The sequence below is a fragment of the Kwoniella dejecticola genome, chromosome 8, assembly GCF_000512565.2.
Source record: "Kwoniella dejecticola CBS 10117 chromosome 8, complete sequence".
Classification (NCBI taxonomy): Eukaryota; Fungi; Basidiomycota; class Tremellomycetes; order Tremellales; family Cryptococcaceae; genus Kwoniella; species Kwoniella dejecticola.
Window position 1 is genome coordinate 1,760,262 of NC_089308.1, and position 12,921 is coordinate 1,773,182.

At 50.2% G+C, this 12,921-nt stretch overlaps 5 protein-coding genes across 5 annotated transcripts; 4 read left to right on the forward strand and 1 right to left on the reverse strand.

The window, feature by feature from the left end:
* Nucleotides 1-100: 100 nt before the first annotated feature.
* On the forward strand, nt 101-1,775 carry I303_106939 (uncharacterized protein; the record flags this gene model as incomplete). Its single annotated transcript, XM_065969476.1, has 8 exons — nt 101-138; nt 195-206; nt 264-463; nt 517-593; nt 644-884; nt 937-1,067; nt 1,118-1,647; nt 1,694-1,775. The coding sequence occupies 8 exons, from the start codon at nt 101-103 to the stop codon at nt 1,773-1,775; spliced, it is 1,311 nt and encodes a 436-aa protein (XP_065825548.1).
* Nucleotides 1,776-2,390: 615 nt separating this feature from the next.
* Nucleotides 2,391-5,044, reverse strand: I303_106940 (uncharacterized protein; the record flags this gene model as incomplete). Its single annotated transcript, XM_018411680.1, has 15 exons — nt 2,391-2,473; nt 2,536-2,601; nt 2,657-2,851; nt 2,915-2,977; nt 3,031-3,167; nt 3,219-3,336; nt 3,389-3,500; nt 3,559-3,683; nt 3,732-3,821; nt 3,921-4,050; nt 4,110-4,254; nt 4,306-4,433; nt 4,486-4,546; nt 4,603-4,673; nt 4,733-5,044. The coding sequence occupies 15 exons, from the start codon at nt 5,042-5,044 to the stop codon at nt 2,391-2,393; spliced, it is 1,836 nt and encodes a 611-aa protein (XP_018258881.1).
* Nucleotides 5,045-5,377: 333 nt separating this feature from the next.
* On the forward strand, nt 5,378-6,658 carry I303_106941 (uncharacterized protein; the record flags this gene model as incomplete). Its single annotated transcript, XM_018411679.1, has 6 exons — nt 5,378-5,640; nt 5,688-5,783; nt 5,837-5,919; nt 5,971-6,309; nt 6,362-6,444; nt 6,503-6,658. 6 exons carry the CDS (start codon nt 5,378-5,380, stop codon nt 6,656-6,658), a joined length of 1,020 nt encoding a protein of 339 aa, XP_018258880.1.
* Nucleotides 6,659-7,459: 801 nt separating this feature from the next.
* I303_106942 (uncharacterized protein) lies at nt 7,460-9,328 on the forward strand (the record flags this gene model as incomplete). The annotated part of the gene is made up of 3 exons (XM_018411678.1): nt 7,460-7,746; nt 7,802-8,522; nt 8,570-9,328. 3 exons carry the CDS (start codon nt 7,460-7,462, stop codon nt 9,326-9,328), a joined length of 1,767 nt encoding a protein of 588 aa, XP_018258879.1.
* Nucleotides 9,329-9,612: 284 nt separating this feature from the next.
* I303_106943 (uncharacterized protein) lies at nt 9,613-12,190 on the forward strand (the record flags this gene model as incomplete). Its single annotated transcript, XM_065969477.1, has 15 exons — nt 9,613-9,864; nt 9,914-10,041; nt 10,094-10,205; nt 10,255-10,392; nt 10,445-10,511; nt 10,772-10,841; nt 10,898-11,006; nt 11,070-11,289; nt 11,337-11,443; nt 11,485-11,523; nt 11,571-11,643; nt 11,692-11,712; nt 11,774-11,804; nt 11,861-11,948; nt 11,996-12,190. The coding sequence occupies 15 exons, from the start codon at nt 9,613-9,615 to the stop codon at nt 12,188-12,190; spliced, it is 1,650 nt and encodes a 549-aa protein (XP_065825549.1).
* Nucleotides 12,191-12,921: the final 731 nt, after the last annotated feature.

Below are 12,921 nucleotides of genomic sequence, written 5' to 3' on the forward strand. Positions count from 1 at the left end.
CATATACCTAGTGTATGCTGAAGAGAAGATGCCTCATAAGAGCAATAGCAATATTCAATCACTCATGTGTCCTTCCGACACGATACAAACGGCTCGAACAATGGTTCCTCCACTCGCAGACACTCTGAAGGTACACATGTGAGTGGTTTGGACCCCTTCCGTTACATTACGGAGCTGATGAGGGAGACGAGCAGTATAGGCGCCGGGTGAGCTGCAGATTGTCGTCCTGCATTTAGGATGCTCAAGCTGAACTTCAATCTCAGGATGGGAGGGATGGGATGCGCCTTAGCACTGGCTAAGGCGGGCTTCAAGCAGATCAACGTATGGGAAGCTGCTCCGGCCCTCGGTGAAGTGGGTGCCGGTATCAACATCCCCCCAAACCTTGCGAGGATTCTCGACGGTTGGGGCGTCCTGCCTATTGTCCGTTCAGAGGGAGTAGATTTGACGAAAGCGAATGTATTGGGTTAGTGAAGACAACGGAAGTTGATGTACGCAAGAGCTAATTTGCAGTCCCAGATTGCAGTACCGATGAGATCCTCAGCACAGTCCGCTATGAGGATTACATGGAGAAAGATTACGGTTACCCCTTCATGGTAGGTCACCGTTTGCTTGCTCGATCGCTCTATTGTTGACTTGATTGCAGACTTGTCATCGAGCGGCCTTGCAGAGAGCGCTGGTGCAAGGAGCTGAAGCCACAGGTGTGGTCAAGCTGCACCTTGGTCAATATATCACCGAATATGATTTTGACGAGACTAGATTTCAAGTGAAAGACAAAGATAGCCAATCAACCCAATGGGTTGAGGCGGATGTCATATTAGCGGCTGATGGGATAAAGAGCCGAGCTCGAGCGGTAATGCTGATGAGGAAAGGAGAGATCGACGAAGGTTTGTGGTTTAGACTGCAAAGACTGTCGATATCTTGCTAAAGTTTACTTAGTGACCGACACGGCCCAAGCTGCATACCGAATCATGGTGAGACGATCAGCCATCAAAGAGGATCCCGAACTGCTCCCCTTTTTCACTGGTACTCAGTCGTACCGCTGGATCGGAGAGAAAAGACATATTATAGTGAGCTTACCTTCATAACGAACCGAGCATCGACTGAAGAAGCACTACAGGCATACCCCATTGAATCGGGTGACTTGTTCAATATGTCGACCACCCAACCCGACCGCAATTTTGTCCAGGCCGACACGTGGACCGCCTCGGGATCCAAGGCAGAGATGTTGGCAACCTTTCACGACTTCTGCCCACGGGTCCAAAAGCTTCTTAATCTCGTTCCAGAAGGAGATGTACTGGAATGGAAGCTGAGGATACACGAACCACTGCCAGAATGGATTGACAATCGATCAGCGCTAGTTGGTGACGCTTGTCATCCGACTTTGCCCCACATCGCGCAAGGAGCTGCTCAAGCAATCGAAGATGCGGCTGCCCTTGGAGTTCTGCTGAGCAAACTTCAGACCAAAGATGACATTGTAAAGTGTCTTCGCGTCTATCAAGATCTACGCAAACCAAGGACGGATTGGGCGGTGCTCACTGCTTCAGCGAACAGTCGAGGACTGCACAGTAGGGACAAAAGCAGTCGAGATGCCGAGTTTAAGGCTGTCGCCAAAGATGGCATGACAAATCCGGACAAGATGCTTTCCAGGTGAGTTTACTGCTTAGGTACTTCATGCTGACCCGTGCACGCTCAGAGATGTACACGAAATCTTGTTCCGGTATGATGTAGTTGCCGAGGCGGAGAAGAATTATCAGGCGCTTTTCGCGGAATATTGATTTTATACGCATAAGCGTGCCGATTCGTTTGGATCAGGTAGTAGCTATGTACAAGTGCTTGTGTCCTCCGACCGGCATGACACACTCATGCTATCTGTGCGTTGCCTATGGGGATTTACATGAACTGTCATATCAGATTTTGACTTTGCTATCCGGAATAGACTCGACTGCTCCCGTGTCATCGTTGTTTGAAGTGCAGGACGACGTGGCGAGCAGATTATCACTGTGATGCTGGGGATGAAGACATGCAACGTTCAACTGCGTAGATCTTGACGAACACCTCGTTCCGCTTTGCACACTCAGGGTTCGTCAATGAAAGATCTTGATCGCCAACTTGGTGATATACTGGATCCTGACAGCGGCATCTGCAAATCAATGTAGCTTGCTAAACCTTGCTGGGAAAAAGCACAGATTCATCCCAATTGCTACCATCGCTGAACCTTACTAGAAGGCTGAGGCTAATGTGTTTACTTTTTTTCTTGGACCTATCCTAACATACATTATTCTGCAGCTCAAAACAATATCAACAATCACTTCAGTTGCCCGATCGTGAGTCCCATTGGTCCAGCCGCGACCGTAACCTTCGCCCCTCCAGGCCAGCCTGACCCCACATGTCTAACTCTTGAAGTCTTCGTCGTGTGCCTCTTCGGTGGCCCTGACGCCGTTATCTTCGGTATGATTCGACTTGAGAGGAGCATCTGGCGTCCGGGGATCAGCTATCTCCTCAAATAGCCAGTCGTCAAGCTTTATTGCGACTCACCAACGACCCAATCCATTCGTTTAGAGGGGTTCTCGACGAACCACAAGGCAATCAAGCCAAGCGCAACTACAAATGGTGTAAGTAGATGTGCACGTTGATCACGGAACAGTGAGACACTTACTAGCTGGAACAGCCGCGTACCAGACACGCCCATAGGCGAAGGCGGTGGTATCAGTGACCGCAAGCTGAGCAGCCGCCACCACCGCATCATTGGCACCGGGCACTTGCCCGATGATGGTAGCATTGTGGGACGACAGAGCGCCAAGAAGAGTCGGGATATTGGCTTCATCGAAGCCAAGAGGAACAACAGCCTTGGCTGCTCGATTGTTGCCGCTGTCAGCCCCGCTGCAGATTATTGTCTGGTCCTGAAGTAACTTACCGACGTTGCCATTGATCTTGCCATCATACACGTCGTGTTGGATGACCAGAGCAATACCATACCCTGCCGAACAGTGATCAGCGAGCTGGACCAATGTATAGCGTGAGAATACTTACCAATAGTACCTCCGAGAGTTCGCGCGGAAATTGCCAGAGCAGAAGCGACTCCAATAAACAGCGGGGGACTGGCAAGTTGGATGATGGTAATGAGCAGCATTAGAAGGGACGCAAAGCCGACTCCCATAACTCCGTTGCTGTGATGATCATTAGCTGCGTGCGCATGATATGGGAACACATAAACTGACAAAGCAAGGGCACGAGCGTAGCTGGTCGCCGTACAGGTACCGAGACCAACGACGCCGACAAGCTGTAAAGCGAAACCGGCAATGAGAGGCTTCTTGATGTCCTTGGTCTTGGTAGTATCTGAAAAACGAGGTTCAGCGACAATTTTGCATTGAATCTTCGAGTCACTCACACCACATGATGAGCGGGGTGACAAGGAGAACAGCAACATAGAACGGAAGCAGACAAGCATTCTGTTGCATAGCAGTCTTACTGCCAAACCACATTCCGAAGACCTCCCCGGTCTTGGTAGTTCACGGCATGTCAGCATAGGCAAGCAGAAGAGAAACGTGTCGGACTTACATAGATGTTGTTGACAAGATAAAAGATATCACCCTCCACGGCGCAGAGTAGTACGGCAAGAGGGAAGTTCCATCCGTGACGGAACAGGGCATGGTGTAAGAAGCCGGTGGATGTGCCCTTCCACTCTGCAGGGTCGATCAGCAAAGTTCACATAGTCCAGCGAGTTCACATACCCCAGAGACCACAAGCAATGAACGCAGCGAAACCGACCGCAACCGGGGCACTAGCATGAGGGTCTTTCCACTGGGATTTTGTCAGCTTGGCTTAACGTCTAACTCGAAGAGCACAACACGTACCCCATAATTGGCTATAACGGGGATCTATCAGCATCTGTTTGTCTGTTTTTTGCAGATGAAACCCACCATCTGAAGCCCATGCAAAACCCATAAGTAGAGGGACCAAACCGCCGGTGAGAAGTAAATAGCCGATCCAATCGAGCTGTTGAACTCGGTGTCGTAGTGTAGTCTCTGCACTTCTAGTTCTGGGCGGTGGCTGTGAAACTCGTCAGCGGAAACATCATAGAGGCCAGCTGACGGGGGCTGGATACTCACTTTGTAAACGAGAACAATACCAAGGAGGATGATCCCATTCAGGATCAATTGCACTCTCCAAACCCATCGCCACCCGTTGTTGGGGTCCGCTGCGATTGCTGTACCTGTACTCATGAAGGCAATGAAAACACCAAAGAATCCAGAGCTGACGTGGAGTCAGCAACGTCCGAACCGTTTCATTAGCGGCGTCACTCACCCTGACATGAGCCCTTGCACGAGAGCGCGGTATCGAGAAGGCAGAACTTCGGAAGGGATGGCGAAAAGTAAACCCGAAATACCAGCCGAAACACCGTTCAAAGTTTGGCCAAAAATGATCACGTCAATCTATCATGATTGTCAATCAAAAGACCGGGTACGACCAGGTCAACCAGCTTACGTTGGTAGTGATCATACAGACGATACAGGCCGCGATAGCCATAGCTAAGAGAGCCAGTACTCTGAACCCGAAGAACATTGTCAGAGCCGTTCACGTTCGGTATCTGCGTATACTCACGCGTTCTTCCGGCCGTAGACATCGGTGATGACTGCAATGATCGGACCACTGACGATTGACGGGATTCCTTGCTGTTGTTGGATAGGAACATTAGCAGAGGCTTTGCACGATATACTGACAGTCCACGAACCGCTTGGATAAGCCATTGCTGCTTCGCAGGGGCGCCTAAAGACGAGGCGATAGGACCAGCTGCAACGGCGGGGGAAACACCAAGATATGCGTTATTGAGTTGACCTAGTGCCGCCAGACCAACGATGATCCAGGCAGAGATCGGGATCTTCGGCTTTGCATTGGGGTCTTGTCCCATCGTGCCTAGTACGGTCACCGGCTCGCCATTTGGGTCCTTGGCGTAAGTTTGCTGTTCGGCTTCTGGTACGAATTCGTGATGTACCACATTGTGTTTGCCGTCTTCGCCCATCATGTTTTCGTTGGCTGTAGACATGTTGAGGGTTGTTTGACTTTGAGGGGAAGAGACGGACTTGTCTTGCTTCCCAAATATGGCTGAATATAAAGTTTTTATCACTAGCAAGGATAGGGTGTGCTGGGCGGAGGACCGGGTTCTTCCCAGCGGGGGAGGTTGGGGCTGCGCGTTCCCCCGGGCGAGACAGGGATCATGGGAAAATTACAGCCGGCAGATACATGTCCGCTCTTCCGAAGTGGAGGTGCTATAACAAATCCGGTGCGCGCATGTTGTTGGAATCTATAAAACAGCTCGACATCGGCTTTTATCCGTCGTTTGTATTAGTAACGCTATCACTTATTTCTGTCGAACATCATGGCTCATATCAAACCAAAAAGAGGTCCCGAACCAGTGTTCCCTCCTTTCGAATACTCAGAGCTTTTGAGTGAAGCGAATTTCGGAGATTGGCGTGACGAGCTTGTGACCAAAGGCTACACCGTCATCAAGGGAGCTGTCCCTCGAGAAAAGGCGTTGGCTGCTCGCAATGAGGCTTTCGAGTGGCTAGAAGGATTTCATTTGGGATTCAAGCGGGACGATCCTAGTACCTATAAGAACGAATACCTGCCCAATCACATGAAGTGAGTGCTAGCTAATCAATCCCGAACAATCACTGATACCTGTACAGGGGAGGTATGATTCATGGCTATGGCATCGCGCACGAGCAGTGGTTGTGGAATCTTCGGGCTGAGCAAGGCGTTGTGGATGCGTTCGCAAAGCTTTGGTGAGTCATCCATGCGAAGCGTCGTTTCGAAGACAACTAATTTCGTGTCGCAGGGGCACCGATGAACTCATCACCTCCTTTGACTCAGCCGCTATCATGCTACCATCTCGAACGGATATCGTAGATGCCGGACGATGTGAGTAAGGCTCTTAGCGGTCTCACGCGTGATGTGCTGATAGTGCTACAGGGGAGCATATCGACCAGTCGCCATCTAGACGAGGCCTCTATTGTGTCCAAGGCATCCTGAACCTCAACGATTGTGGACCTGACGATGGAGGTCTCATGATACTGGAAGGTTCAGCGCCCATAGTAGAGAAGTTCTTTGATACCATTGGCCGGGAGGAGACCAGGACATGGGGACCCGTTGATTTCTACTCCTTCACGGATGACCAACATCAGTGGTTCTATGATCAAGGATGTACCTGGACCAAAGTATGCTGCGAGCCGGGAGATCTGATTCTATGGGACTCTCGAGCGATGCACTATAATGTATTGCCAAAGGGCAAGACTGATCGGACCGTGGCTTGTGAGTTTCTTTCGATTTGATAAGCCTGTCTCTAGCTCACTTCTTCTATCAGATATCTGCATGGCTCCAGCTAAGCTACTGTCCGAGGAGGACAGGCAAAAGCGGAAAATTGCATTCGAGCAATACCTGGGCACTGTGAGTTGACGCTTGTGTCGTTGATAATATGGCATAAAGACTGATGAAAAGGCTACAGACGCATGTCCCCTTCGCCGCGTTGCATCTGAGACCACATGTACCTGGTGTCAGGGTCGACACCGGCTTGCCAGACCCGCTCGATACTGGGATACCTCGGAACCCTAGAGAAGCCACCGATCGAGTGTTGAAACTCAGTGGCATCAAGGCTTACTAAGTGCGCCGTTAGCGAGAGCTGCTTCGCCTGAATTGCTCTGATAGTGATGGGCTCGCCTGCATGTAACAGAATCCTCAACATATGAATTCCGTACACGAAGCATGAATTTATTTGAGAGAAGACAGCGTTTCACTCCACTTCTTACGTCCCTGAGGATAAGTAACAAATATGTATCCAGGTCATTTCCTCCTCCTATGACTTGAGCTCAAGATTCCCTGGCGACTTCCATCATTTCATGCGCGATCTCTTCCTGAACAGATCCTCTTCAGCGTATTTTCGTCATTCACGAGACTGTGTCCTAAGGTCGAGATTGAATGTTCCACGAAGCGATGGACAAGCTATGATAAGATATGTACATCCATGGGGGAATTAGAATCTCAAATGCATTGCGTGCTGCATGAACATGGTGAAGTCCGATCAGGGATGCTGTCTATTATTCACGTTGATACTTTTATTTCCGTACCTTACACTCTAGGCATGTGCAATGGGGGGGAGGAGTCACGTTGGACGAGGTAGCGTAATTAACCCGTTTTCACGTGACTCGGTCGAGAACATTCGATCGGAAACCGGCTCGAACTCATGTCCGCTTCCCGGTTCTCACGGCAATCGATTGCGGGAACAAGCCAACGGCGCTTCGGTCGTGTGTCTCCCATCGTCACAGACTGAGGTGTTCATTTAACCGGCGATCCGGTCTACCATTGCACATAACTAGTCACCGACTTTCACGCCTTCGTTTTCTGACGCGTTGTCTCAACAATAATCACCTGCACAACGCATACGTACCCAGATCCGTTGATTACGATGCCACCACCTTGTCAAATTGCTCACCGTCCCATTCGGAAGCCAGAAGTCGGCCGACAAGGCTATCAGGGCTTCAACCCTCGTACAGAATACCTCAAAAAGGGAGACCGTCCCTACGGAGCTAGAGCTGTTGATTGCGATATCACTGCTGAGCATGATGTAGAAGTGATGGTCAGGGATGGTTGTCGACTCTACGTTGACATATTTCGGCCCACAAATGCATCTGGTCCGGTCCCCGCTATTCTCGCATACAGTCCATTCGGTAAGAAATTCAGCGGTTTATGCTTGTGTGTGCACATCCATGTTATCCATTCGCTTCCTGCCCGCTAACCATTTGCGTAGTCTCAATGAATCCACAAAGAACATCGCCTACCGTCTTGGGGTGACCCTCGAGGATGTCAGCGGTCTGGAGAAATTCGAATCTCTGGATCCATCTCATTGGTGCGGACGAGGATACGCCATCGTCAACGTCGATGGCAGGGGAGCAGGTGATTCTGATGGAGGTATGGCGATCATGGGCACCCAGGAAGGCGAAGACGGATATGACGTGATCGAGAACATCGCTAAGAGAGATTGGTGTAACGGAAATATCGGTCTAGCGGGCAACAGTCACCTCGGTATAGTTCAATGGTTCATTGCTCAGCAGCAGCCTCCCTCTCTGAAAGCGATTGCCCCGTGGGAAGCGTGCAGTGACCTGTATCGGGAGCAATTCGTCCGCGGCGGTATCTTCAATCTCAGTAACTTCGACTTCATTGCCAACACCATTCTTCAAGGAAAAGTGGGTGTAGAAGACTTCGCAGAGATGTATCGTCGAACGGATGAGGGCAAAATGAATGCTTACTGGGCCGATAAGCGGGCAAACCTGAAATCCATTAAAATCCCCGCCTATATAACCGGATCCGAGTTTAGTGGAATACACGGAATGGGGTCATTGAGGGGATACATGGAGCTAGATACAAAGGACAAGTGGTTTAGATGGTGCGGAACGCAAGAATGGTATGACATATGGGCGGATAAGGAGTCAAACGATGATTTGCAGGGATTTTTCGATACCTTTTTGAAAGTAAGTCTGCGTATTGACGTGTAGGACTAGGCTGACAACGTCTCAAGGGCGAGGATAACGGCTGGCGTGAGCGCACCCCTAAGGTCAGAGTGACAGTACTGCAGTTCGGTAGAAAAGAGCCAATCAACGATATCATCGTTCCCGACTTCCCCATACCCAACACCGACTACAAGGATCTCTATCTCAATGCGGACTCCAAGTTGTCTCTCTCTGCACCCGCCGCTGGAACCATCAGCTACGACTCCCAAGATCCTGGTAGCAAAGTATCTTTCACCTACACCTTTGATAAACAAACCCGCCTCATCGGACTACCCAAAGCCGTCCTGTACATGTCATGCGCCGACCATGATGATTTATCGGTCAGTGTCCAGCTGAAGAAGCTCGATCCAACTGGCAAGCCTCTGAAGCATCTCACAATTCCCTTCGGGAAGACTCCGATCGATGATCCAGAAGACTGTAAACCGGTCAGTATGCTCTTGGTACACGGAGGAACGACCGGGTTCTTGCGTGCCTCACACAGGCACATTGACGAAGCGAAGTCCATACATCCTCAATACCCGTACCACACCCACGATCGCGTGGAGAAAGTACCTCCTGGAACGGTTGTGGAGCTGCAAGTCGGTATCTGGGCTATGGGTGTGCAGTTCGAGGCCGGAGAAGCGCTCAGAATGGATGTTTCGGCCACCAATCCTCTTTGGTTAGAGCTAAGCGACGGGGCCTTGCTTGAAGGCAACAAGGGTGTCCATACAATCCATCTTGGCGGGGAACATGCGTCCAGATTGATCCTTCCGTTTGTAGATGTCTAAAATGCATGTCCGTCGCACCTGGGTCACCTACCTCTTTCCGCCTTGTATTGCAACGCACCAGCATTGTCCACGTGTGCCTTTTTTACGATGTAGGCGTAATAGGGAGACACCTGGTGCAGCTATGTCCGACCGGCTCTATTTTGATGACGCGTTGCGGTAAACAGATTCCCGCTTCCCGTTCTGACGTATACTCTCTTCTCAAACGCAGCTAGAAAAACGCACTGCTTCTTGGTTTTTTATTGCAATCATCCACGAAATCTGTCGAAGCAAAGCACGAATCGAGAATGAGTGACACAAACAGGCGATACACCGAGGTCGAGGAAGTGTGGATGAGAGGCAGCGGATGGCAGCCAGCGCCTGAACCGACAAAATCTACCGGCAATGAGGGGGACTGCTTTATCGCACATAGACGCTTACATCCCTCAGGCAACATCTCGGAAACAGCAACGTGGATAGAGATCAAAAGTCACGGTCTACTTCATGTCATCAAAGAGGTGTTTCCCCATCATAGCAACTTGTATGACCGCACACCTGGGGTGAGTTGATGTAGCTGTGGGAGAATGCGTACCGCTGATGAGGGTGCAGATCGATGGTCGAGATCTCTTCCTTTCGATGAACGAGCTGAAGGAGACTGAGACACACATAGACGATGAAGGAACTAGTCATGCTTTGAGGATGCTGCTGTCATACTTGGATGAGACCTTTGGATTCTTGTGAGTTATTGGAGATTCGATTCCTTGCAAGACCACTGACCATCTCTCAAAGGAAAAGCAAGTACGAAGAACTGCCCGCGGGAGCCATAACCTGGCCGTCATTATGGTGGATCATGTCTACAGGATCGGATGTGGAATCATCGTATGATCTGTTCGAGGATACGGTGAGTGAAACCGGATGCGCTGTCTGATGCTGAACGCCGGACATACAAGGTCGCATACAAGTTGGACTCCTGGCAATACACGATGGATGATCGAGGGAGAGCGTTTGTGATCAAGGGACATCACTACCAATGGTCAGGATCTTCCTTCCAGAAGATGACTGTTACTAAGAAAATTCCTGAATTCCGAGTGAGTCTCCGGTCCTGTATCGAAGGAATACGTCGACTGAATACAAGTTCAGGATCTTTTGCAGATTGACGAATTAGAGTTCCGCCCTCTGAGCTCTGAGCGCAAGGCCAAGTTGCATGGTACGTGCTCGCCAGCCACATGCAGATGATGTTGACCAGACCTTGATCTAGCTCGAGGCAGATTGTATACGGAAAAAGTGAGTGACAGTTTGAATGCAGTTTGGCTCGGCTGATAACGTGTTTCAGTTTTCATCATTGGCCTATTGCAGCTACTCAGGTTCCTTCTACTCGCGACAGATGAGCGGCAGGTTAGTGTGCACCCTCGCACGCAGGTGTTACTTCACCACTGATGGGTAACTCCCTAACCAGTACGCGTATAGCTGGGACAGGACGAGTCATGATTGACGTCAACGGCTTTAGGAGAGCGAACCCAAATTTTGACGTCTGGACGTGAGTCAGCTAAATTGCGATTCGCAGTATTTGCTCAACATCACTCAACATCATAGGGGCGACGTGAATCGGAAGCAAGACTCGCTGAATGCAGTCACGGCTCTAGACTCTGACTTATGGTACCTACTGCCTCCGTCCATACAGGGGTTCTCTTTGAAAGCCAAAGTGAGTGCATTCCGTCCTGTAAGCAAACAAGCAGCTCGCTTACTTGAGCCCCGTTCTGGTCAGCGATGGGGAGAATTCCTCATCGATAGCTTAAGCAACGTCCAATGGACCGATCACGCATTTTCCCATCTCGTAATACCCAACACTTATCGAAGAGCGATCCGATCCTTAGTCGACGTCCACACTGGCGTTCTAGGATCTCAATTGACTGCTGACGTGGTCGAGGGTAAGGGAGAGGGCTTGATCCTTGCTCTTCACGGTCCTCCAGGTACCGGAAAGGTATGTTAGCGGTGGTCATAGCGACGCTCACACATCGATAGACTTTGACAGCCGAAGCCGTCTCCGAGCACCTTCGTCGTCCTCTATACATCATTAGTGCTGGAGAATTGGGGACCACGGTGACAGCGTTAGAGAAAAAGCTAAGCGAGGTGCTTGAAGTGAGTCGCCTTTGAGGATGAGCTGGGCTGATTGAGTGAAGCTTGCGACTAGCTGGAAAGCTGTCTTGTTGATCGACGAGGTAAGTCATATCGAGAATCTATTGGACTGGAGCGCTGACCGATCCAGGCGGACATTTTCCTTGAGAAACGTTCCGCTACGAATATCGAGAGGAACGCACTAGTAGGGGTATTCCTGCGTCGTGAGTGAACCCCGTATACAAGCACACGGAATGACTAATTCAACTTAGTGCTCGAGTATTACAGCGGAGGTAAGCTGGCCTTGTTCGTCATGGGAGGCTGGTACAGATATTGACTTCATCGTATCCCTAGTCTTATTCGTGACTACCAATCGACTGTCCGAGTAGGTCACGCTCCTGATAGTATGCAGCGAAGCTGATGATCGCCGTGATGACCCAGATTCGACGAAGCGTTTGCCTCGCGATTCTCTCTGACTCTCGCATTTAAGGATCTCGATAGGGAGTCACGTCAGCGATTGTGGGAGCAGGTAAGTTTTCTTGTCTCTGAAACAGCTCGGCTGAACAATCGGGATAGAACATCACCCGCTGTCGAAGAGACCTAGGTCAAGGCGATATACACAAGGCGTTTGACATATCACGACTCAGTGAGATGCAAGCCAACGGTCGAGTCATCAAACAGGCGACTCGTACCGCGCAAGCGATGGCTCTGGCTGACGGCGAGGCATTGTCGATGTCGTATCTACTGGAAGTGCTCGATCTGATTGTATGAGCGGCGCATGGGCGGCGGGATGAAGGAGTGATTAGACGAAGCACGCCAAGGGCACCTCGACCGTGCATTGTATGAGCTCTGCGCCATGTTATATCATTTCGATACCGAAAGGAGGTCATCTTCAATCGAGACATGTAGCGGAGAATGATGCTATGCGATGAAGGCGATACAGAGTGGGCGGCCCGACCGGGGATTTGGCGAAACTGCATGCATGTCACAACGATTTAGCCTAGCTCCTGTTTTGGTTTTCCTAACACATCCGTCACTTATCTTTAGGTGTATTCAATTCTTAATTTACCAATTCAGAAATGCTGCTGTCGCACCAGGGATAGGGTGAATCAATGAGCTTGGAGTATAGCAGAAGGATAAATGCACAGGCTCTCTTATTCATTCTGTAAACAGCACACGGGAACACATAGTACACCACATATGATGGTGCAAGATAAGATATTTGGCACATTCATAGTACTGCACATTATACTGATGGTACAAGACACAATAGTACAATGCGCTGAACAGTATGGTACACAGTATATGATAGTGCAGGATATCATACCATGATGGTTAGGGGGTTAGGGGGTTACAAGGGTTAGGGGTTAGGGGTTAGGGGTTAGGGGGTTAGGGGTTAGGGGTTAGGGGTTAGGGGTTAGGGGTTAGGGGTTAGGGGTTAGGGGTTAGGGGTTAGGGGGTTAGGGGTTAGGGGTTAGGGGTTAGGGGTTAGGGGTTAGGGG